General features: G+C 33.9%; 1 protein-coding gene across 50 annotated transcripts in view; it reads right to left on the bottom strand.

The window, feature by feature from the left end:
• RFX3 (regulatory factor X3) overlaps positions 1-27,534 on the bottom strand; it is a 308,560-nt gene that overhangs the window by 52,301 nt on the left and 228,725 nt on the right. For all 50 annotated transcript variants that reach the window (XM_016960369.4, XM_063787175.1, XM_054657801.2 and 47 more), the window contains 5 exon segments: positions 22,400-22,581; positions 17,488-17,607; positions 6,689-6,810; positions 4,853-4,965; positions 123-238 (listed from right to left, as the gene is read on the bottom strand). In XM_016960369.4, coding sequence (XP_016815858.1) covers positions 123-238; positions 4,853-4,965; positions 6,689-6,810; positions 17,488-17,607; positions 22,400-22,581 — 653 coding nt within the window.

Below are 27,534 nucleotides of genomic sequence, written 5' to 3'. Positions count from 1 at the left end.
ACATCAATCTCTTCAATTAATGTCATCAGGTAAGGTTCACAACTGGTATACATATCTCTAATTTATTAGTTGTGACATCTACTCAGCCATGAAAATGAATTGGAAAAGATGTTGATTCTGACCTCGATTCGGTAATGGTAGTGCCATCAGCTGGAGTAGAGGGAGAATAGCGCCAGAATGTTTGCCACAATTTTTCTATCAGGCTAAATTGAAGATTCACAACAACGTCCAATATTGCCTAAAAAACAAAATGGTACCAGTATTACCTTACAATATTATTTATGGGACTGTGTGAGGACAGTCTAACATGACAAGATTTTATATGGTCAAGTTCTCCCTTGGGGTCATAAGCTAACACGGTGAAACTACACTAAATTTTACCAAAGGAAGTGGAAGAAAAAAAAAAAAAGAAACTAGCTAGGAAGAAGATAAAGAGGGGAAAATTCTTGGAAGATTAAGCAGGATAACATCCTTTTCATAATGTATTCACGCCACCCTCACTTCTACCTCTTTTTTCTTCCATTTTTCATTTTTGCTTTCCTTCCTCTCTTCTTTCCTTCCCTCCCTCCCTTCCTTCCTTCCCCCTTTCTTTCCTTCCTTCCCTTCCCTTCCCTTTCCTTCCTTCCCTCCCTCCCTCCCTTCCTTCCTTCCTTCCCCCTTTCTTTCCTTCCTTCCCTTCCCTTCCCTTTCCTTCCTTCCCTCCCTCCCTCCCTTCCTTCCTTCCTTCCCCCTTTCTTTCCTTCCTTCCCTTCCCTTCCCCTTCCTTCCTTCCCTCCCTCCCTCCCTTCCTTCCTTCCTTCCCCCTTTCTTTCCTTCCTTCCCTTCCCTTCCCCTTCCTTCCTTCCCTCCCTCCCTCCCTTCTTTCTCTCTCTCTTTCTCTCTCTCTCTTTCTCTCTTTCTCTCTCTCTCTCTCTTTCTTTCTTTCCTTTACCTACTGCTTCTTTCTGCCTCTATAGTTACTGTCACCCTACCTATTCTAAGACCTGGAAGGGTACAAAACATAGATTCAATTACCAGCAGTCCTCTTTGGGCTAGGTAACCACTGGCCATCACAGCAGGTGGAAGTGAAGGGTGTGGAGTTGCTTTTGTGTGGCAGATGGAGTTAGGGCTGAATTAGCTTTGTCTAAGGCAGCTGACCACAGGTTCCACTGTGTTCCCAGCCAAACAGAGGCTGGGGCAGAAACCATGGAGTCAGCAGGCCTTCAGTGAATAATGCCTCTCTGGGCATAGCATTCAACATTAAAGAGAATCCAATCCTATCTCTGCATACCTCCTTTACGGAACAACCTTAAGACTATCTACTTTTCAAATCTCGGGGGCCTCACCTCCTCTTTCTCCTTTTTTATCTCCTAGAACTATTTCCCAGATGCATCAAAGACTTTTTTTTATGGTGCTTAAATCTACCACTTTCCCTGTTAACTGTCAATGATGATATTTAATTTTACCCTGTCATTGCAATTAGTTTGTAAATAAGCCTTCAGGTAAAAGCAGGCATAAAACTAAAGAATAACCTGTTTGTGCCAAGAACACATGATTTTGTGATTATTTTGGGCAGTAAAAGACAGAAGTAGTCAGTATAATGTGATTGATGTCATCACCTTTGAGGCAAAGGTAAAACAGCCCCACAAAGATCTATAAAATTCGTGGAAGATAAAAGAAATCAGGGGACAATCTAGAGTGTCTATAAGAGTATTGTAGGCAAAAACAACAAACCTTAACTTCATATTTGTTGAGTTTGGGCCACCTGTATAGAGCTGGCCCAATGTATGCTACACACAATAACTGGTATGAAATATATTCTAAAAGTATAAAATGTTGCAAGTAGTTAAATATTGAAAATGAAGATAGGGAGACAAATTAATTTAGACAGTCCTCAGTAACAACAAAAATGCAAAATGCAAGCTCTGAAAATAAAGGGCATGTAGATGTCCCTCATCCCAGCAAAGATCAAAATCTTCTCCAGCAGCAAATTTTTGTAACTGCTTTCTCAATTGTAGCTTAGGCACATTCGAAGAGACATCTCTAAAAGTGTGAAGCAACTATTAATACCTTATGCATAATACCTTATATAGTTCTATATGAGATTGCTGTAAGAACACTTCTTTTAACCTACATTAAGATAAAAAAATGTTTCAGCAACTTGTATAAAAAGTTACACTTGTTCCTTACATAACAAACTAGTGATACAAAAATATCTTTGATAAACAAATTGTGAGAATTCCCAATAACAGGCAAAGTAGGTATATTAATCTTTCTTTAAAAATATGTACTGTAGGAAATGTGAAATATAATTAGGCAAGTAAAGAATTTCAGTGTATCTTAAATTCAGTATCTCTTCAAATTAAATAATCTCAAATAACTCTTTCAAAAAAGACATTCATATCAGCTTCATTTGAGGCAGTTTTACACATGAATAAAACATTTTATCATTTGTCCACCTACTTTCAAATATGTTCAGACTAAAATATATAGGCAAATATAAATTAAAATAATCCATATTCTACTGGCTTAGGGCAAATGACTATGGGACTAAATATGAGATTCAGGCAGCTGTATCTCAAAAGTTTTTCATATTTACTCAAAATGAATATTTATTAACAGGAAAAAATAATTAGAATTTTTCTTTTTTATATATGCAGCTCAGCCCTATGAGAGAGATGGTAGGAACACTGGTAATTCTGAAATAAATGGGGATCATTCTGTGGACTGCCATTTTCCACACAGATTATAATATATGTCCCTATTTCTTCATAAAAAGTATATTTTTGAAAATGGTATGTTAATAAAAATCTTATAATTCAAAGACTATTTCAACCTCATTCAGGGGAGTCTGTCACTTAGAATAATCTTACTGTATGTTTTGTAGCAATGTAAATAATTATGCTCCAACTTACATTTTTAATAAATAGGAGAAATTTAAAAAAAATCCATTATAGGGTGGGCACAGTGGCTCATGCCTGTAATCCCAGCACTTTGGGAGGCTGAAGCGGGTGGATCACTTGAGGTCAGGAGTTCAAAACCAGCCTGGCCAACACAGTGAAACCCCATCTTTACTGAAAATACAAAAAGTTAGTGGGGCGTGGTGGTGCATGCCTGTAATTCCAGCTACTGGGGAGGCTGAGGCAGGAGAATCGCTGGAACCCAGGAGGCGGTGGTTGCAGTGAGCCGAGATCGCACTACTGCACTCCAGCCTGGGTGACAGAGTGAGACTCTGTCTCAAAAAAAAAAAAAAAAATCCATATAGGCTGGTTTGCTTAAAGTAAGGTTCACTTGAACACATGGGAATGAGAAATTGTTTAGAGAATCTTTACACAAATCTTTATTGAATAAGATGATAAATGTAGAAAGAAATAATTTTCTCTATATACATAAGGAAAATCCAGAAATTCTCTATTATGGGTAAAAGCATAGTAGTCAAAGGAAAATGAATATTAAGAGCTTTCATCATTCCAAGAAATGTTGGGAACTGGTAGGACACGTTGAAGAACACTTCTGGCACATGTTGTGTTAATAAGGAGAGAACCTGCCCTTGGTGGTTAATAATCTAGTACCCTTGACAAGCACTCAGATTTGCACTAGCAATTCTTATTTCTGGTGTGGGGGAAAATGTCTATTAATGCTATGAGCTAAGAACCTCTTACTGCATACTGCATTGTCAGCAGTCAGGAGGACTGCCCAGGAAATCCAAAGGATTATCTTTTACTCCTAAGTAGATCACAAATATCCCTGGAATAAAGCTACTTAAATTCTAAATAGACTCTTCTTTCAAAAGAAGCGCTCAAGAAAACTCTTACTACAATCCATTATCCCCTTTTTGCCAGGTGAGCTGTGGTACATTAATGTGCTGGCATGCAGAGAGCTCACCTCCCAGACAATGAAGCAAATTCTGATGTGGGATACTCAGAACGAGAGTAGGAGTAGGGCTAGAAAACACCAAAAGGAACCCTAATTAACCACAAAAGTGAAACAAACAAAACTGGAGCCTCAGTGATCCCTGGAAAGAACACCTAAGGTGCTTTATTAAACATTTCCAGAAATTATTTTAATAGAAATATACACTTATGATATAAAATTCAAAAGATAAAACAGGTCTGTTGAAAAGTTGAGTCTCTCCCCTCTAACTCCCAGTCACCCAGTTTCCTTCACAAAGGCAACCACTGTTAACATTTTCTTGTTCTTTCTCCTTCTGGATATATATATATCCATATATAGATATGGATATCCATATATATGGATATATATATGAAGGAAACGGAAGAAACATACATATATACACATACATAAACACACATGTTATTTTTCACTCAAGTGAAAATATGTATACACAATTTTTTGCATTTGCTTTTTCTTTTAACTTTAAATCTCGAAGTGATCCATTTTGGTATGTGTATAGAGTTGCCTATTCTTTTGATAGCTGTATAGTATTCTACTCTAAAGATTGTATTAATACCATATTTTATTTATGCAGCTCCCTACTAGATAAAGAAATTATAACCAATCTTTTGCATTAAAAATAATAATGCAACAAATGCCCTTGTACACTTCTCTTGTCACCCAGATATAAATATTTTTGTAGGACAAATACCTAGGAGTGGAATTGCTACGTCAAAGGATTCATATTAGGATAGGCTTAAGAAATAGAGAATAAAACTTATTCTCACTTTTCTGCATTCCTCATCTCTCCACTCTGAGATCAGAAAGAAGAAAAATGAATTTGTTACTGCTAAAAGATACGCTCAAAAGAATTAGTGCTAAGTTCACCTGTCCTTTAGGAATAAGCTTGATTATTTTATATTAGCAAGTTGTCTGGCAAAACCTAGCATGTGTTCATACTACATTTGAAAAGACTTACCTCACAGTGCTCTCTATAAAGACTCTGCAGTGACTTGATATCCTCAAAGGTAGTACCATCTGGCAGAGAAGAGATTTCAACTTCTCCAAACTCTGGAAGTGCTCGAGATGCATCTGTTACCGTGACAACAGAACAGAAAAAAGCTATTGTGGATGGTGCCAATTACAGATTAATGAGGGAAAATTTAAGAAGACCAAAAAGAAAAACAAATTTTAAAGGTCAGGGGTCCAGAGAGCAAGGACATTTTATATTGACATTTTACAAGTAAAACTAAGCAACATCATCAGCACAAAATATAAAACTAAAGGGAACATTCTTAAGAATTTTCTAGAAACAACATTTGCACTACAATTATACTGCAAATAGTATACTGCATATCACAGTGTCTCTCAACACAAGGCCCCTATTAAAAGAAAAATATCTCGAGCTTGCTAGTACCTATTTTAGATATTTTTATTATGTTGTTTAATTACATAAAAAAACGAATTTTAAACTCATTATGTTCTTAACTGTTATAGAATCATAAACCAAAAGAGCTACAAAGCAGATACAAAGAAAACTACAAAAATAACATACAACTTAACAACATTAATTTGATGTGATGGATGATGCTCTTGTCCTGTAACTAAGTTATCTCTTGCAACAAGGATCAGTATTGACTGCCGCAGCACAGGATCTCTTGGGTCTGACAGATCTATACCAACATGTGCTTTGTGGTGGCTGCTTCTCCTATTACTCTTCTATGTACAAATGATTGTGAAACTTTCCTTCACACAGAATACAGGGACATGATCTAGGCTTCCCTTGTGAGGGAGGCGTAATTTACATAGTAAGTCTCTCTGTGTTCTTTTCTTATTAGCTCTGGACAATTAATGTAAGACATTTTGGTGCCTGTCTTACCATAAATCCAGGTACAAATATGGAAACTAAAATTGCAGAACAGTATTTAGTTCTAGTTTTCTAGGTAATCCAGAATATGCTTAGTTTTTAAGATGATAATCGAAGTGAAATCACAAAATAAAATTCTTGTTGAATGACCAAAGGTCCACAAGAATATAACCCTAGGACTTCAGTCTGAGAAACGCTGCCATGTTTTCAACTTCAGTAATGATTCCAACCTGAGAGTCTATTTTAGTTGTCTTTGTCAGAAAGTGCACATAGACACATATACACACACACAGACACATACACACAGTCACTCTCTGATACCTTCTACTTATCTTGACCTGTTATATGGAAAATATGCATGTTCATCTCTAGAAGAGTTGTCAAATTAAAATGCCACTTTTTTGCCCCTTTGGCTATGGCAAAAATATGCAAAATATGCAAGTTTTTCTTCCTAACTCTTTCAATAACAAGAAACATGTATTCCATCTATAAATTACAAAAATAGAAAGTACTGTGATTAATTTAAATGAATAAATTACTTTAAAAAAGTTTATAAAAATTTTTTTTCTAATCTGAGCCTGTGCGTATATAACTTTATACATAGGAAATGAGAATTCTTTTTGGCACTTGAAGTTACTACTGAAAGTAAACAGCATAATTTTGATCACAAAAGCCGAATAATACAAATTCTGGAAAACAATTTCATAGCAATGAGTCTTTAATTCATACGCATAAAAGTCCTATATAGCTCGAGATTTTTAAAAATAAGCTCTAATAAACACGAAAGGCAGACATGAACTAGGACTGTTATACATATGATGTGCATAATTTTGGCACCAAAAAAAATCTTTCTATGTCATTGACATCTATAATAGACATTGCACTTGGAGAAAAGACTAACTTTTCAAAATCCTAGTAGCAACTAATATGCATTACACCTTAACATACCTAAAAACTGTTGATGATGTTGGCTTTGGGCAATTACAGTTTGCTCAACAGATGTGCCTGTCTGTTGACCACTTCCTGTGAAACCATCTGCAACCCCATCCACTTTCTGCATAGGCTTGTACCTAAAAATATTAGATGGAAAAAAACAAATAAACCAAATTATTCCTTGCTTTTTTGTACTACCCGAAACTCCCAAAGCATTCAGTTTTATTCTATCTTCTTTAACGTCTCATGACAGTTGTAGGATTTTTTTTCCTTGATAGTCTCATAAAGTTAGAATGCAATATTTTTTTCAATTGTGAAAAGAAAAAAGGGGAGAAGGGATGCATGAAGGGGACCCATTTTTGGAAATCCAGAAATTTACCTAAGAATGAAACAATCATAAGGTATTTCTTTGGACAGCAGGAGCAAAGATGTCCATGATTAAGTTTTAATACACAGCTTGAAAGTAACTTTTAATGGTCAATGGATATATTGGAACTTTAATCTGAACAATGATCTAGGAGCTCAGGCCTGAGAAATGTTGATGAATGGCTTTCAATTAGTTAATATCTCTAAAACATGATCAGCCTACAAATCCTATCATATTGTTTTTCATATCTCCTAGAACCTTTCGTGCATCTCAACACATTTATCTCCATGACACTTATCAACATCCTCAAATACAAAGGCCATAAGCATCATTTTGTAGCAAAATATATGCAAGAATCAATCTACAAACAGAGTTTATCAAATTAAAATAAAGAATCAAAGTCAGTTAAAGTTATGTATCCTTATGTATCCTTCAGGTCCTAGTCATACAAACTTATGTATTTTCCATACAGCTAAGATAGGAAAAAATGTGCTTCGGTGGCATGGGGAAGAAGGAAGATGTCTTGAAAAAGAAATATCGTATAAAAACAAAAAACAAGAAAAAGCCTCTGGCCAAGTATCCTCGGATAAGCAAAGCAGAAGAAGGAAGCAGCAACTGTAATTTCTTCTTTTTCTCTGATTCCACTTATTTTTCTTCATTTTATAAATTTGGAAATAACAGAAAAGCATAAGAAAAAATTAAAATCTACAATAAACATACTATCTAGAGATAACATTCACATTATGCTGTCTGGCCTCCCATTCTTTTTTTTCCCTATTTCTAATTATATTTACAAACAAACTAGTATTCTCACCATCCAGACACTTGACCCCTACATTGACACTAAAATTCAACTGCATCATTAATATGAAGTTACTGTGAATAACAATGCCCCTAATATGTGAACAGGACATACTCAAAGATGCCTGCATGCTGACAACAGATATGAAGTCACTGAACCTGGTAGAACATCATACAAACTAATGCTCAGCTTGCCTTAGGAAATGAATCAATCTTGGATGTTATCAATTGCAACTCAGATAAATGAAATTTTCCAAATAATTGCCAAATCTCTCATAATGACATTTACATTTATTTCTTATGTGACAGTATCTTACAAACAACTATGAAAAACAAAAAATAGAGTCAGAGGGGGAAGAGATTGGAAATCAGTACAGCACTCTTCATCCTCATGAACATAATTTTAGTGATGACTCCTCATTACAAAAAAATTGATTGCTGTTTTCTAATGAGAGAAAAGAACTCAGATCTAATCTTTTACTTAATGGAAAAACCTTCTGGGAGGTACTTTTCAACTGGGGCCATATCCAAATATAACAGAAGAGTTAGTGTTGTGATGTGCTAGATGCCTTGTTTATTAAAAATTTAATGTTTTTCTGATTTTTTTTCCTCCTTAAAGAATCATCTTTGAGAAGCAAAGAAACTTCATGAGGCAAGCACTTTGTGTACATGTACGGCAGAGCAGTTGCTAACCATTCTGTTGTAGCGGACTTGAATGATTTTAACCTTATTTTGTTCAGGAAAGTTTCTTTTCCTTATTGATTCATTCCAAGTTTCAACTGATTTTAGCTTCCCCTTTTCAGCTATGGAATTGTATCTCATTAATAAAATAGCCTAAAATTGTTTAACCATGTTTCTTCATTTAAGTTAATGGAGTTTGGGATTCACAGAGCTTAAATAAAAGTGGTTAAAGGAATTTGAGTTATTAATATTTTCCCTGGAGGAGGAAAAAATGAAAATAACTCCAAGAGACTTCAATTACATTAATTTTTAATACAGGATTGCAAAGTTATTACAAGACTTTGCCCAGTTATGCTTTGTCACATTTCTTTGTCCTACAAAGCATTTAACATACTACAGGTGCTTAATAGGCACAAATATCAAGGGCAAATGGAATTTAACCATAAAAGAAAATGACTTATATTCCACTTAGACTGTAAGTTTTCAAAAGACAGATGTTACATCACAATCTAACTGCACACAATGCTTAGGAATACTATAGCCTACAAGCAAAATTGTCTGCTTCCTTAGGAAGATGGAGACAGCTGTTAGTATTGCAAATGAAAGTTCCTAATGAAAGGAGAGATTATATTTTTAATAAGGAATCAAAATCATGATGCATTATAATTAACATATGATTATACTTAATGATACTGAGTGGGAAACACTAATTAGAGATAAACTATATTATGTGGGAGATGAAAAATGCATCAAGATCAACTTTTAGGGGAAAGAAGGAGGTAAGTTGGTAAATTCTGGAGAAACTATGCAGGTCAGTACTTAGGAAAAGATTTTATAATACATAGTAGAAATAAAGAAAAACACAGAAAATATATCAGAACTTGGAAATGAGTGTTTTTTCATTCTAACCACAAGAGTAAGGGTAGCAAGGTGAATAGTGGATTGAAAGATGGACAAAGATTAAGCAAAGACACACTATGTGCGTTCATTCTTGGTTGCTTGGCTACAGGACCTCTGCAAGCCAGAAGCATATGCTATGCCTCCTGGGAAAAGGTCTAGGGACAAAGTTTAGGATGGGTTTGTGCCATAAAGAATGACATCAAGAAGGTAATATGGAATAGAGCTCATGTACAAGAGGGCTAATGTGGGCCTGTAAGTATGAGAGAGCTTCCAGGTAGTGATAACTTTTGCTTTTCTTGCTTTAAGTAATGAATCATGTCATGGTATATCGACAATGTATTGTCTGGCAATGGATTGGAACTTAGAAAAAATCCCCAGAAATCAGAAATACTGGACTGAGAAAGCCTAGATCCTCATTTTCAAGGTACCCTAACTAAGGAAAATATCCTACCCCTACCCTCACCTCTGAAGTTTGTGTCTTCCCAAAGAAGGAGGGAGTTTAACAGGAAGTCAAGAACAATCACATTAAAAATAGGCTAAACAAATACCGGTAGCAACTGATTCTTCTTGGAAACAGGGGTTGTAGATTATATATCACTGGTTTTGAAATCTAAGTGCATATCAATATCTAGGTAGTTTTTCAAAAAATTCAGGTGCCTAGGCTCACCCTAGATCCACTCCCAAAATATTTGAGAATGGAGCTTAGGAACTGGTTATTCTAACAAGTTTCTGAGGTATTTCTTAAGTAGGTAGTACAGCTTAATCCACAGGAGCCTGTTGGTCCCAAATAGATTCCTTCAGCCCAATGTTGTAGAAATACATCAATTAATATTAGAAAAACATCATTTTAAACAAAATAAGTCATTAATTTTTAACTTTTCTCAATAAACTATGTTTGGAATGTACAATAAATATATTTGAGTGAATAAATGTTTAAGGTAACATGCTTGATTTTATCATATCATCAACTGATTTTGTATATATATCAAATCAATTTAACAAATATTTATTGAGCACATACTGTATTATGGGTAGGCCACTATAGGCACATGGTTTTTAAAATGCTGGGTATAAATATAATTTTTCCAAGATGTCTTTTATATTCTATTGGCTTACATAGTAATTCTACATTATGTTAACCTTGGTTGAATTTCAACTGACATTATAGCATTGAAACATGACTTGTAGATTTTCTGATTCTCTATACTCTTCATAAAATAATCACCATAAACTTTATCAAATCTACCATATCAGGAGAATAATAAATTTTAAAAAACAGGTAAGATTTCCATTGAAAAAAAAAGTCAAACAAAAACCTTCCTGTTGAATCCTTTAAAAATACTGAACTTTTTAATATTTAAGAGTATTTTCCTCCCCTTACTTCCATTTACTTTACGAATTAATTATTTTTAGATTTGGTTTTCCCACAGTAAACTCTTAGTACTCTTTCACTGAGTGTGCTCTGAGAAAGACCTGTGCTTTATCAAATAATGAAACAGCACTTGGTTTCAAAATTAGTAAGAGGCAAATGATAATTTTAACAGCTTGCAACTCAATGGGCAATCAGTGCTAAAGTTGTTAATGATTAAGAAATAAAAGAAACTCTAATGCTTTAATAGCTAACTGTATGCATAAAACCTGTCACTAACACAGAAAACTTAGAAAATAATTAGGAATCTTCCTCCATGGGGTTAGTCACAGCTGCTATTTAGGACCTGGACAGTTGTAACTCTACTGTATAAGTAATATTCTGTCAATCCCACACACATGGGTACTAAAACAGTCCAATGGAAGGCAAAGAATGGTATATATTTACCATTACATTCAACTAACAGCACCAGGTGGAAGGATTTTCTACAGATTAAATGAAACATTTGGAAAATCCTTTCAAAGTGGCTGAAAAATGCACATGCAAACACAAAATATAAACTGTATAGGCAAAAGGACACATCATTATGTTTTGTAATTCCAGAAATTACACAATCATTTTATTTGCATGAATAAATTGAAATACTGAGCTCAGAACAAGGGCAGAAGGCTAGAATTTTCTACTGGAATCTTGTAATCTCTTTGGAAAAAACTGTCCCAGAAAGTCTTTAGATGACTTCATGTCTGCAATGAACCAAGTGATATAAACACTAATGGATCAGAAGAAAATAGTAAATATGAAGAGTTCCATTCTTTTAGAATAGTAGCTAATTTTGATGTTACATTGAATATATTGATAATATATGCAAATGACTTTTAACATCAACCCTGCTGGTTAATGATAGCTATTCCATCTCTTCCATTCTTGTTGGTGGCTCTCTGAGTATTTGTCTCTTCGTTAGCTTTACATCTATAATCGGGCAAGAAGAGGTGGAAAAAATTAAATTGAAATGGGCTATATGTTAATTGCAGCAGGTAAAGGAGGAGGTTGAAGCTGCTGGCGAAAATCAGAGTCGTGGGTCATTCATTCATTTAACAAATATTTAGACAGCACCGACAATGTGCTTAGAGCTCTCCCAGGTGCTGAGGATGCAGTGCTGAAAGAGGCAGACATGATTCTCTGATCTCATGAATTTCTTCATTGAGTCCTCTAAGCATAGGTGGTTTATGGTTAGCTATATAGAACTGATATATTCTTGCTACAAGTATGCATGACACTTCTTTTATCTCTTACCCTTTCCCACCTTCTTTATTTAAAGAATGACAATCTGGCTCCATCTGATGCCAAGAGACAAACAATAACAACAACAAAAAAGGCAACTGAGGTTCTGTCTAGGAAGAAATAAATTAGTGAGCTTCTTGAATACAGCAAAATTAAGTGGTCCTCAGTTTCCTTATCAGTAAGTAACAATATAATTGCCAATGAGATCTTGCATGTAATGTGTTTACTGAAAAATGTTTTAAATGTTCCACAAATACTACTCAGGAGCATAAGTGGTGACTGTTATTATTAACAAACTACATAAATTACTATAGTTTGGTAGTTATTGAGTTGTGATTATTTATGTTTCTCCTCTCTTCAATGGAAAAGATTATCATTACATCACCAGGGAATTAATGTCTAGGAAAGGAATGATAAACTATTAACATCAATCAAAGTTAGAAACCACTAGCCTAGAGGTATAGAGAAATGGAAGCCCAATCTGACCAATTGCCAGGCTTCATTCTCCTCCAAAACACTAAATATCCCATAAGAAAGATATTTTTCTGTAGTGCTCATTATATAATAATGATCCCAATAATAATTATCTAACACTTGAACACTTCCAGTTATTAAAAAAATTTTCAGATACGTTATTCCACTAGAACTTCAAAACAATCTGTGAGATAGTCTATTATGAATTTCTATTTTGCAGATGAAGAAACTGAGGCTCAGTGAAGTTAAGTCATACACTCTGCAGAAGTGCCTATGTAGCCTGTACTCAATTCCCCATTTTCCAATTCTAAATATAGGGTTCGTTTAACTAGTCTATGAAACCTATATTAAGAAAGGCCATCTAATGATAAAAGTTCTTAAATTTCCTCTCTCACTTCTAAAAGAACGTGCATGCTTTTACATCTATCTACAGCCAAAACAAAAGTAGGCTTGCTGTACCATCTTTCCAAATGACCTCTTCTTCTCTCTTCTTAAGTGACATTCTTACTTCACATCCTGTGAAAGAAAGGTTTATTCTTTCACAGAATCCAATTGCTGTGAAGAGACCATGCAAAGAGGCAGGAGGTGGCACATTTCCTCAGTTACTTGAAACATACTCATTAAAATGTGATTTCTCCCTTTATTTCATATGCAAAAATTTTATTACATGTGTATTTCTGTTTGGGTTATCTTACCTCTTTGAGGGTGGAATTCTCATGAGAATAAAGACAAGAGTTCTTAACCTGGTTGCTATATGACTGTGGATAAGTTATTTAACCTTTATGGACTTCGGTTTTCTCATCAACAGGATAAGTTGGACTAGGTGATTTCTTCCTTCCTTCTCTAACATTCTATGATTCTGTGTTATGTCTTTTAGATGTGATTGACAGATTGTGTATGCAAATAACAATTGATAAGTGTTTGTTGAAGAAATGATAAATGACATTTAATATTTTGAGAATGGCTACTGGGATCAAACACAGCCAAGCATATTAACAAAAGCATTTGGCTTTTACTACTGGAATTTGGAAAAATATCTAAAATATACATGCCAATACTCTCTGTGTACTTCTTTTCATTATTAAAAATAAACTGCAGCAAATACTGTTACTTAGTTTGAAGAGGTGGAAATTACTGATGTCCTTTTTGCTCTATAATAATCTAACTTACTTATTATCTAAATTAGGGTAAACAAATTAGTCTATGAGTGCATTTCGTCAAAAACTGAAGATTACTTCATTTTAGTGCAAAAAAACTATTTTCATATGAAGTATTTTCAATAGAAGTTTTTTTTAAAAAAACTGTTACACATTCTCCTGCCTCCTTAACCATGGTATTTTACCTCTCCTTGATTACCCATAATGCCATCAATATGCAAAGCAGTTGTTATATTGTGTTAGGCTAGATTTTAGTCATTAGAGTGATATTTGAAATATTTACTGGAGTGCCTAAGTCCATTTGCCCCTCCACGGAGTGTCCACAAACGGTTGTACTGAATAATTTTAAACAGAAGACCCTGTCTACTTGTATTTCTTCTTGGCAGCTGTCATAGTTCATGATTGCCTGTGAATCAAGTGGGCTCTAATCTCCTTTATTTTAGGTAAAATGGCTTGAGAATGGCTTTATCTTTTCAACTAACTGAAACTGCAGGCTCTATGACATCTGCTTTCCAATCAGAAGCTGTTTACATTTATTTTCTGACTCACGGCTATGTTCCATACAGGGGTATTGCTGGGAATTGGATTTATAGATAAATGGAGATTTCCTCTACCACCCTATCAAACCTTCAAGTGACACCTTGTATAAAGGAGCTCAAGAAATTGTGAGCTATATAAAAACAATAATCATTCTTATCCCTACAATGACTATAATTCCAAATTCATGAGAAAAATGTACAATTGAGCTCCAAAAGTTATATTTAATTAACAAAATAATCACTGCATAGACTTGCATTTCTTCACTATAAGAACATATAAAACAAATTTACATTATGAAAGATAAGCACACATGGATGCATTTAATAAACCTTCAAGTATTCAAACAACGTGAATATTTTGAAATATCTTCTATTTTATACTTTAAACCTTTCACATGTCATTTGTATTTTTACAAGAGACTGGCAGTCTCTTTATATAATTTTTACTGTATTCAGTAGAATCATTTGAATTTTGAAATTGAAAATTTTTTTAAGCCATAAAATATATTTTTAAGAAGTTCTTTTCCCACTGTTTTCAACAAATATTCTTAAATTAGTTTATGTCCACACCCATTTAAAGAAACTCCTTCTTTCCTGTCTAAATATTTCTGCACAATAGGGTAACTGGTTTCAGCTAAGGCTTATCAATGTTGTCAGTGGACAGATTCCTTCAGAGAGACCACGGAAGACTCCTGCTGCCCTATAAGAGAGGCCCATGCAATTGGCAACAGTAACACTGCAATCAGTTAGCAAGACATCATTTTAAGAGCAACTGTCTATAATCCTAAGCTTGTATCATTAAAAAAACACAACAAATTAAAGGAAGTTTCAGTACTTCTTTGGTTCTTTCACATTCTTGTTTCGTAAGAAATAAGAATCAAATTCAATTTATTAATACTACTGAGATTCTTATATCATTTCTGAAATGTCTCCATATTTTATCTGTTTCCAAACTCAAGTACCACTATCCTGAGAATGCAGAGGTTTTTATGGCTTGCTAATCTTTATAGAATCTGTTTCATGAGGAGACCACAGAAAGTACTGGGCCTTACTTATGTAACTCAGGTTTTTTATAAAGAATGTCCCTTGAAGGCTTCTATTTCTATGAAAGCTTGCTAGAATTCCTGGCAGTTAAATCACAGGAAATTCCTTGCAGTCAAATAATGGGCTTCAACTGTCTTAGGTATAATTTATTAAGTTTTTATTCATACTTAAGTTTGAGTATATGTTATTTCTGAAGCAAACTTTCTTTTTCTTGATTTCACCATCATCTCTACTGTGTAGTGGTGCTACGCATGAGTGCAGAAATCACACCAAAAAGTAAAGGCTATAAGTGCTGCCATTAACAGATGCAAAAAGCAATCATAACCCAAAATAGTAACAATTTATTACAACTCACACAAACTGTATGAGGTACTATCCAACTCTATGAGGTACTATTCTATAATTTATTTTATTTTTTTTTCAGAGCCCTTCTTATTTTTCACTGGCTACACATCAAAAAACAAGAATCAGCAATAAAAAAATAAGATTGAGAATCTGTAATAAAAAATCTAAAATCTTTAAGATGTCTTTTATATAATAGCCAATCTTGAACTGAGTCTTCAGTCTGGTACACTTACACTGGAAATTATGACTGTGTTAAAAAACCACTTAACAAGTATCCTTACCTCCAGTCTCTTTCCATTAAATATGTCTTGCCCAAAATCAAAAAGTCATCTCTCTAGAAAAAATCAAAGTTTCATTGTTTTGCTTCAAAGCCTTACATAGCTTCAAAGCTATGTTCTGCACAAAGAACAGACTTATTAGCTTTACATACAAGAAAATCCCTTAATATATGATCCAAACTACTTTTAAGATCTCATCTCCCACTAAACTACTCAACCACCTCCTTGATTCTCCTTCTGTAATACCAGCCTCAATAAATATGTCATGGACCATTTACCACAGACATCATGGACTTCACCGCTAGGTGAATTTTCCTTCTGCTTCAATATTTCTCTTTTTATGACTCTGCTAAGTTCCTACTCAAAGAGCACTTTCTCTAGAAACTTCCCAATCTCCCTTTCTCCCAGATATTGCCGAAAACTCCTCTGTATTGTGATAGTTCCTTGATCAAAGTTTTATTTTAGCACTTCCCAGACTGTATTCCATTTTTTTCCCATTCTCCATGTGCCTCCCCTTCTAATTTTTTAACTCTTCAAACATAAGAACTGTGTCTTATCTGTGCATGCAGGGCTTAACATCAGTATTGGCTGACTAAATAGTATAAAATTACTGTGTGATATATTCTTTTCTCAGACATTATCTTAGAGTTAATACTTCTGACTAAACTAGCATGGATGGGGAGATGTGGCCAAGGCAACTAATCACTACAGATCATTACACTGGGACCTATGCAGAGGCCTCCTTTCTCCTACCTAATTCTGCATGCTCACTTGAAAAGAAAAATCATAACTTCTGTCTTGGTTGAGCTATGCTGGTAAAGAGGAAAGGATTTTTTCATTTTGTTTACTCTAAATTGTGACATAAGTCACATGGGACTAGAAGGCCCTTAGCTATGCAACTTTATTATGTGCTTGTGCAAATCATTTAACCTCTCTGGGACTCATCTGAAAAAACAGAGACTATTAATGCTTTGATTGTCATAAGGTTTTAAGGCCAGACTAGACTGACATATTTTTCAATTCTAAGATCTATGATTCTATTCATCCGTCCATCCATCCGTCCATACGTCCATCCATCCATCATTCATCCATCCATTCATGAATGCTTGAGATCTCTTACAACTCTAATATCAGCAATTCTGTATCTATGAAAGTTGGATTCAAAGCAAATGTAAGGCATCCCAAACATTCTGCAAGAATTCATACTGTGTCAAAAAGAATGACTTGAGAGATGTGCAGAATAGCAAGTCAGAAGCTCATGAATACTGAAACAAATTTCTCCAGTTGGTATTTGCTTGGGTATGCTCCTTATGTTTTGTGTTTCATTTCCCTGTCTGAACAGTTTGGGATGTCACACTTAAAAGGGGCCAAACAGGCTGACTGATAAGTAATTTTTAAAAATTTGGAAAACAGGCGAGATCACTGAAATTCTAAATCATATTTAAGAACTATCCGTAGTGAAAGCATGCCAACAATAAGAACGTTCTTTTATACTTAGGTATTTGTTCAGAAAAAAGGAGACCCGAGCAACTAAGAAATACATAGCTTGGACACATCAATGATAACTTCAGAGTCTACCTTTGTTTCTGTTGCATGGGTTGTTGTCTCATAGCCATATACTGCATGTCTTCTTGCAGACGATTAAGAGGGGAATCTGGCTTGACACGAATCCCATAGTAGTGGTATTTGGAGTTTCCTCTTCATTAACGAACAAGAAACATTAGAAACAAAAGTCAGTCAAACTAATATTAATCACATAGGATGTCCATTAAACTTCACACTTGGAAAAATTTGGTAAAAACAGTAAATTAATGTTACATATTTATGATTAACCTGTTCTGAATACTTTTATGTTTTTATGGTGATAAAATTTGAAGAATCAAAATAAGATTCTAAATCAATCAGCTAAAGGCCCTGCTAAAAATATTTGTTTATAAACTTCCACTTAAATATTAGTCAAAGAGTCCATTTGTTCCATACAAATTACATTCCATTTTCAAATTTCTATTTTAAATTTAGTTAAGAAGGGTAATGATAGGAAAAAAGTTTTTGGCCAGTAAAAATTAGTTAACAGGCCAATAAAAATTAGTCAATGGAATACGTATTTATTGTAAAGCATGTATATAGAACAAAGAAAAAAACCTTAATTCTACTTTCCTGGATAAGTTTGACATTTTTCTCTTTACTTCAGTGATGATGAAGTAAGATAACTTAATTGTCTGTTACAAAATGTTGTGGTAAAGACTTACTTAATATTTTGAAACCTAAAAAGAAAGTAAGCCTTTAATCTGTTGATTTTGAAACACATTTTATTAGTTTCTGTTTTTATGGATTTATGTTAGTTTTGCAGGCTAAACAGGATTTGTTGCAGAAGAGATGGGGAAATTTCTCTATGAAAATGGCAAATTTCCACCTGGAATAAAAATGTCACAATTTCCCCATGTTCATGAGAAAGACCATGTTTGCTATTAGAAATGACAAAGTTTTGCTCTGAATGGAATTTGCAAATTCTTGCAAAATATCATTTTAAATATGTAAATTATTGCAAAGAGAAAATAGTAGTTTTTCACAAGTCCATATATAGCAATACATCAGTGCTTTTTCCAATTTTTTCTTCCATTTACAAAAAGAAATGCAAGAAGAGTGTGGATTAAATATTTTTTATAAAAATAGAGCAGAATTGCACTTCCAAGATTTAAAAACATATATTAAATGAACCTTATATATATTTGAAGACATTAAAATTATACTATATAAATTATACTGCCAGTTTTTAAAAAATGCAGGGCATCCAAATACCTACATGCTTTCAGCACAATAAAGCAGATAGAGAAACTTAATGCCCGTAAAGAAAGGCCTTCTACTTGCAGAGATTAGATCTTGTCTCAAAAATCCACTGCAGAATGGTGCAATAAGCAAAACCAAAAAATTCCACATACCCAATTTGTGGCGTTCTCCTGTACAAACTGGAGGACAGTAGGGAGTAGAGGTAGGGTAGGAAGCAGGAGGCCTTACTTACAGGACAAAACTGCAGAGGAAAATGATGTCTCTCTTGTGAGACCTCAAATAGATGGAGTGCTGAGTTTCTTTTTGGTTTCCTACAAATTAACATTTTAATTGGGTTGGGAGGGAGAGGTTCTTTTTATTTCACCGGGAATGGTTGGGGGAGAGAAGCATATCCATGGTCTTCTTTACTCAAATTTAACCTGGAGATGGGATCTAATAAAAGGTACCTTTTAATTTGCCTTTGTTTAAAACAGTGATTTGATTTACTTTTTGTTTACTTAGGTCCAAAAACTTTAGAAAAGATCTGGTTCTGGTTTGAGTGGTTTCACCAGATTATTTTATTGATAGATAATATTAATAATAGTTCTACATATAGTTCACTTTAAAAAAAGTAATTGATTTAATTTGCCTCATGATTTATATTAATTTTCCATCTGTTCCTTGGATTAGGAGTAGAAAGTAAATGCTAAACAGTTTCTATGGTAGAAAGAATGTCTAGTACCTCACTCCTACAATTGTCAGTTTTTTTACATTAGAATTCTGTCTTCATAACACTTCATTTCTTTAAACTCCCTCCATAGTACTTATTTTCTCCTTATTTTTCTAGGGTTTGCTTCACAAACCTAACTGTAAACACTACATACAATTAAAAAAAAAAAAAACAGGAGACATAATTCATAATTGTTACCTAGTTGGGGGTGGGAGGAACCCAGAACATCAGAAAGTAAAAGCTGCAATACTGCAATACGTACTTACAGAGTATGGATTCTACTCATTCACAAAACCAAACAACCCCAATTTTGTCCCTTTCTATTTTAAAGACTTGTTTCAACGTTTGAATGGAGCCTCAAAATAGGACCCATTGAAATCCCTTTCAGTAACAAAAGAAGGACAACAATACAGCTATTAGAATGTTGAATAAAGCCCAGAGTTTCAAAATATTGGCACGGTATGCATAACTACAGAGCCACCAGCTAGGAGATAGTAGGTTAGGTCCCCAAATAATGATTTTTGTGGTTTTGAAAAAAAAGTACTGTAGAAACAAAAAGTTTTCTCAAGGGAATGAAAACTATTCCTTTAGTGTGAATAGACAATCACGTTCTTCAGTTTAAAATATACTATCTTTTGAAGTGTAGAAAGAAGGAAACATTTATGAGAGAGCTAAACCTTCAGCGATCCAAAAGCTGTATAATCCCTTAAAATGCTACAGAAAAGCAATAATTCATGCTATGAATACATACAGGCCTTGTAAATCTCATAAAACTGACACAGTGAAGGGGTTTAGGACATGCTATCCCAAACTATGGCACCTTGGCATTTGAAGAAACAACAGAAGCGGGCCACAGAAACCAGAAAAAATTCCCCTCACTCCTTCTCCTCTGAAGCAGGCCATAAAACCTAGCTTACTTTCTCCTGAAAATAGGTCATGAGACCCTCATTCCAGAGGGGTCCTCCTATACCTTGCAGAAAAGAACGTTCTTATTTTTGAAGACACAGGGATGCAGAAAAATCTGAACAAACAGGCCTTGCTGGGCTGGGTGCGGTGGCTCACGCCTATAACACCAGCACTCTGGGAGGCTGAGGCGGGCAGATCACCTAAGGTCAGGAGTTTGAGACCAGCCTGGCCAACATGGCGAAACCCCATCTCTACTAAAAACACAAAAATTATCTGGGCGTGGTGGAGGGGGGTGGTGCCTGTAATGCGGGTTACTCGGGAGGCTAAGGCAGGAAGAATCACTTGAACCCGGGGGACAGAGGTTGCAGTGAGCTGAGATCGGGGCACTGCACTCCAGCCTGGGCGACAGAGCGAGAATCCTTCTCAAAAAACAAAAACAAAAACAAAAACAAAACAAAACAAAACAGACCTTGCTGAGTTTCCCCCAGATTAGAACCATTAGATCATACCCCTAGAACCATTAGATTCTACCCCTTTCTGTCCAATCATGTTTCTCCAGAACTATCCACTTCATCAGACTGCATAAAATACATACAGTTCTGTTTCTTTGGGCCATCATTTTTGAAAGCTCCCAGTCATGTAAAACTTATATTAAACAAATTTGTATCCTCTGTTGTTAATCTTTCGTTATAGGGGTCCTAGCCATGAGTCTCATGGTGGTGAGAAAAAGATCAATCTTTTCTTCCTACAACACTCACTCCTCTTTTTGGTATACATTTTTAATGAAGTCATTTACTAAGGAAGGCTGTGTTTATTTTATTAAGATTAAAAACTCTTCACTTTGGGAGGCCGAGGCAGGTGGATCACAAAAGAGATGGAGACCATCTGGACTAACATGGTGAAACCCCATCTCTACTAAAAATACAATAATTAGCTGGACGTGGTGGCACACACCTGTAGTCTCAGCTACTTGGGAGGCTAAGGCAGGAGAATCATTTGAACCTGCGAGGCAGAGGTTGCAGTGAGCTGAGATCGTGCCACTGCACTCCAGCCTGGCAACAGAAACAGAGTGAGACTCCATCTCAAAAAAAAACAAAAAAAAAACAAAAAACTCTTTACTAAAATACTCTGAAGTTGTGCTTTATAGCTAATTAAGGGTATATCACCTAATGTTGTGTAGTACAGTATCTCTATTTTAACTTTTTATGTGATTTCTATAAGATTTAGGAAATTAAAAACATCCATATCCTTCTGTCCAGCTACTTAAAATATTTATCTTATGATAATTTATAGAAATATGGAAAGAGAAAAATGAAGCCCCAGAGTTCTAAGTATTCTTTTCATGATATTTTGGTTAGTGAAAACACTCATATTTATTTCCAAAGGAAGAAAAACCAGAAACAACTTCTTCACATTATTTCAATTCAATTGAACTATACTATGTTTTTCCTTCCACATACACATGGTTTCATATTAAGAGCAGAAAAAAAAGTAGGGGCTAATAAGAGGTAAAATAGAGCTATCTCATCACTGAGGAATTTAAACAATATTTTGCAAGTTTACCAAATGATTTTTAATTGGTCTCCAGAAATGAAATGAAAAAACTGCTTTAGTTTCTTACTCTATCCCAACAGTTATTTATAAAGACAAATGTAATTTTTCAAGAGTCAAGAGATACATAGTTTTCCATTTACTATGTCACTTAACTCATCATCATTAGTATGATTTCTTTCAATAAGAGAATACATTTTTTATGTGCGTGTGTGTGTGTATGTGTTTGTGTGTGTTTTAAAGCACCATATGCAAATCTTGCATTAACAGGTTGGTCTGCTAATTTCTATGTAGTTTGAGAATCAGCTCTTCTCAAAGCTTTGCTCAGTTCATGTTTTAGACGACATATAATTCTGGCTTGGAAAGAAGTCACTGAATAATGTCCTTTCCTTTTCCTGGGGATGTTATAAACTGAGCTCATTCTATGTATTTCCTTATATATTGTCTGTAATCAAGTACTTTTGTTTAAACAATATATTGAATTGCCCTAGTTTGAAAAAGAGAGATTAGTTTATGATCTTATTTTTCAATACTAACCTAGTGCCCAATCTCCTGGTTCGTAGCCCCATAAAAATTGATCTTATTAATTTTCCAAAAGAGGCAGCATTGACTGGGTCCAGTTTGTGTTCCTGACAGTGTCGAAGGTAGTGGTTGTACAGAGTGCTTCTGGGAAGGCTCACTCCTTCTGCTGTCTCATAATTGTCCAACAGCCACTGGAGCTAGGGAAATAAGACACAATAAACACAGACAAATCACATAATTTGCCAAAATTTCTACAAGACACTGCAAATGCAACATACAGAAATACTTAGAAGTTCATCAAGTCTTACGATAGAGTAAACTGCTATAATTCAGAAGCAGGTAATCTGCCTTTGAAAACGCTCAGAAACACTGTAAATAGCTGAACATCACTAAGGATCTCAGACAATATCCATTTCTTCAAATATTCAAGCACACGTAGAGACATACTAATTTTCCCTGTATTGATTCCAATTTTGAAAATAGACACCACTTCAAGGAGTTCAAATAATCCCGTTAACTGGTCATAAATATCAGAAATATGATTGCCACAGAACAAAATATGTTACCAAGCCTGGTAGCATGGTAAACAGTATGTCTTTAGTGTTGGCTTATTATGACATATGAACAGCAGGCTGCCTGGTATGAGTGTTTATATTAAAGTTACATTCCTTTTTATAGAATTTTAATTTATCTCAAATTACCACTAGATAATAACAATATTGTCTACTGCGACAGATTCTGAAAGCAGAAAAGACAAAATTCAGTCGTTTCTTCCCCAAATGAAAATAAACTGACAAGACATTGGCAAAGAGTTTACATGTAATGAAAAGGAATCATTTATTACAACCATTTTAATTTTTCTACCTCAAAACTGTGTTTATTCATTTTTCCGGAAGGCACATTGCAATGATAGTTGGTAACACAATACTTTTTCAGTCTATGTTCACATTCTAAAGTTTTATGTTATCCTGTGTACATTACAAAAAAATCTTTAAAGCACTGAATGTACAAGAAAATTTTAGAAAATTGAATCCAGGTCTATATTATTGAATTTTAACATTAACAAAATTAAATCTTTTGCTCATTTATTTATTTCTAAAAGGAGAACTGAAATAGACTTAAATAACTTTCTCAAAGTCACATATTGTCTCCATGCCTGAGTCTGGTTTCCAATTCACATTTCCTGATCACTCCAGACCAATGTTTCACAAAAGCAGTAAATATTTCACATTACTTGTGTCAACAAAAATTTTCATGCCATATGTAAGACAGGTGTAATAAAGAGCTGACATTTAACATGCAATTCAAGTTATTATAAATTAGAGAAGCCAAAGAATTCATTTACTGAGCACCAACCATGAGCCAGGTAATGTGTCAGGCATCTAGTGATGCAAAAATGAATGTGATCTCATCCTTGTCCTCTAGGAATTTCCAATGAAATGCTAAAAATAATATGGACATTTAAATAAATAAAAAATTTCTCCATTTTGCTTACATATTTTAAGATTTGCAATCAAACCTAGAACCTGAATTTTCAGACTTTTAATTTAAAAATTCATTAAAAATATTTTCAGAATTACTGACTTTAGTCATGACCACTGTATTTCCAAAAACCATTTTAATGTCAAATATTCCTACATGATGTTTATGTAATTAAACTTACGTCATTAAACCCATATTGATAGTTGGCTTTGAAAACATAGCCACCAAATCTACAAGACAAACCAGAGTACTTTTAAAAATAAAATTCAGATTTTGATCAGAAAGACTTGACGTCCTTCACAGGGCACATATACGAATGAATATGCACATTTAAACATACATAATACCTCTTAACATACACAAGGCTGACCTATAGAAGTTTAAAAAGATTACACAAAATAAACATTTGTTTTTACAATGACATAAAAGTATTACAGGCCAAAATAATTCTTTTGTTATGAATCATCTATAACTTGATTGTCAGTAAACAAGTTTTCCAGGGGCGCTTAAACATGATTTCTGAGTATTCTAAGTGACACACAGAATAGGTTTGCTACTCATATTCATTTAGTATAAAAGAGATAAGGCAGTCTGATTGGCAAATTAAGTTACTGAGGTTCAAATTAGTATTTTGCCTACAACAGGGGGACAGCATGTCTCTTTAGTGTTTTTTTTTTTAAGACTTTATTAGTTTTAAGTATAGCTGAGGGAGACTACACATAAAATGCAGCAATAAAATCCCGATTCATATATTTTATCCACATGCTTTGGTAAAATGATTGAGATTGGGAAGCACTTGAGTGATGTTATGGCAGCCCTAGTGAGCTGTATTGTACAACAGTGCTGGTTCTTGTTTTGTGTACATATACTAGACAGAGCAAGGGTTGACCACCTTCTACTGGCAGTCTTAATATATTAAAGAAAGGCATATAGGTTCTTGATATCAAGGACTATAAAGAAGACACGAAAGAAAAAAATTCTGGAAAGGCAGACACAAAAAATGTAAATACTTTTTGAAACAGAGTAGTATTTTTCAACTAAACTAATGAAGTTTCCACATCCACAAGCATGGAACACACAATATGTGTAAGTTAAAAATGCCAAAGATATGTTTGTATGTACATCTACATATCCTCATAAAATAATGCATATTGTCAAAGGTATAATAGCATGATTTCTTCTGAGTAAAGAACTCAATATTGCTTCCTTTGCTAATGAACAGAAGACATACCATATAGAAAAATCTTAATTTAAAGGGCATTTTTTTTTAAGAAATGGAATTAGTCCATCTTATAATATGAACTTTACAACCAAAAGTATACAAATAATAAAAACAGATCTGATGTAATTTTAGTCTGATAAAAGCAAATAAAAAAATTTTTAATTAACCAGAAACAAATAAAACATTTAAAAAACTGCCCTACTTGTGTACTACTCTTCTTGCAACATTAAATTACTTAAAAATAAGACAAATATGTAAAAATGAGAGCTTACTTATTTTTCATGATCATAGGAATTATCTTGTAGATTAAAATTTTTACTACAAAATTTGAAAAATAAAATCCAATAATAGAATATTTGAAGGATACTGTAATAAATTACCTTTTATAAAAGTAAAAACTAGTACAAATATTAAAGTTTAATATAAAATATTTTAGTCCAATGGTATATTTACATTTCTATATATATATATGGGTTAATCAGACCACTCTTCATAAAGAAAACTTTTCATAGAAATAGTGAGATAATTACAGCAAACGTTGGCACAAACTACTTAGAAGCCTAAATGATATTACTTATATCCCAACTGAATAATTTACAAGAAGTGAAGCTTTTACTCTATTGGCTATGCAGGCCACTGAAATGGCTAGGTAAGTCAAAAAATCTGCACTGTGTTATAAACTGATTGTTCTTCTTATATAGTTTATATTCTTAAACTGAAGAAATTCTGTTTAATTCCGTTTAAATTCTTCATTTCTAAACTAGTTCAAAAAATCAGTTTGTTTATATGTATATATGCATATACATATATATTTATATAAATCACTAGTTAGTTTGAAAAATGGTACAAGAACAGGTATTTTGATGACTATCACTTTGACACTAGCAAAGCTACGTTTTGTTCCCTACCCGTTGTATGCAGAAGGAGGAACTGTATTCCTTGCCAGATGCCTGGAGAGCAGGTTGAGAGAGCATAAGGAAGTCAAGTGGAGGTAAAAGCCCTCAAAGGATGGAGATGGCTTTGCTGTAGCCCTGCAGCTCCCAGCTAGGAAGACTGCCAAAAACTACCCCACCTCGGGCTAGATCTCCTAGAAATTCACTGTATTAACAGAAATTGATTTAAAAGGATCCACCAGACAAGACTTTGAGATATGGCTGGGGATTATAATCTCCATCCTATACGCCAGTATTTAACTTTTACGTTTTGACACAGTGATGGAATTATAAATCAGACATTTGTGTCTAAAACATAGTATTAGAAAGCATTACTTTGACTGTAAGAGAAACTTGGCAGTTAAGTTTTTGTGTAAGTTTAAGTGCAACCTAAAGGCACAGGCTCCATGAGCTACCCAAGGGAAGTTAATGCCTGTTAAATATCGTTTTCTTGGGTTTTGTCTTTAATACAATGTATGTGGACATCAGTATTCCCCAATCTTAACATTCAATAATTTAGAACGAAACAATTATTATATCTTTTGCTCTTTTATAAAATGTCTTGTAAAATGTATACTGACTTCAAAAGCCCATAAAATACCATAGGAATGATTTCAAAAGCCCATAAAATAACATAGGAACTTTTAACCTTTATCTTTAAAACTTGATTACTCTACTTATGAACTAATATACACTCATTTAATGGTGGAAACCAAGATAATTGCATCTTTCAACCTTTGCATTTAATCTGTATTAATCAAGATAGATTAAAGATGAATGGTTCCTGTTTTTCCCAAAGGGAAATCCTGATTGACAAATAAAAAGAAATAAATACTGCATTGCCCAATTAACATCTAAATGTAACATTTGTTATTTTTTCCCAGATGGATTATTACCCATCAGGATTCATTTTAAGTTCAGTTTACTAATGATATGCATTTTGACAGGCCTTATTTCTGTAATAACTTATATTTACAATACAGCAAAGTCAAGGAAAAGTGAGTAAAAAACAAGGTTTTCCTTTGAGCTAAATGTATTCTGGTAGCTAAAACCAGCAAACAACAGGAAATAATTATTTGCTAGATTGTGAGGAGTACATAAAATAGACGGCTAGAGCTTTTCACAAACTTTAAATGGAATTTTAAAGAAATGTACAACCTTAAATTTCATGTGATTATTGGGAACAATTAACAACATTTCTGAATTCAAATTTACAATGTAAAATAAGTAGTTTGTAAATAAGTGAACACACCACAACCATTAAATACTAATTTATATTAATTAACACCAAGAAAAAGTATAAAATAATCTTGTCTGCAATGAAAAGAATTAAATATTTTAATTTCATTTAGGCAGACTATACATCACATACTGTAGCATCTTCATATATAAAAAAATTAGAAACAAAAATATTTAAATAAAAAATTATTAGACTAATAGAATTCTGTAAAACCAAATCTAAAGTACCATTCTAAAATACCAGGAGACAAACAATGTCACTCTTGGCAAGATCT

This window comes from Pan troglodytes, chromosome 11 (genome assembly GCF_028858775.2).
Source record: "Pan troglodytes isolate AG18354 chromosome 11, NHGRI_mPanTro3-v2.0_pri, whole genome shotgun sequence".
NCBI lineage: Eukaryota > Metazoa > Chordata > Mammalia > Primates > Hominidae > Pan > Pan troglodytes.
The sequence above is the reverse complement of the archived record's forward strand: the minus strand, read 5'-3'. Positions and strand labels throughout refer to the sequence as shown.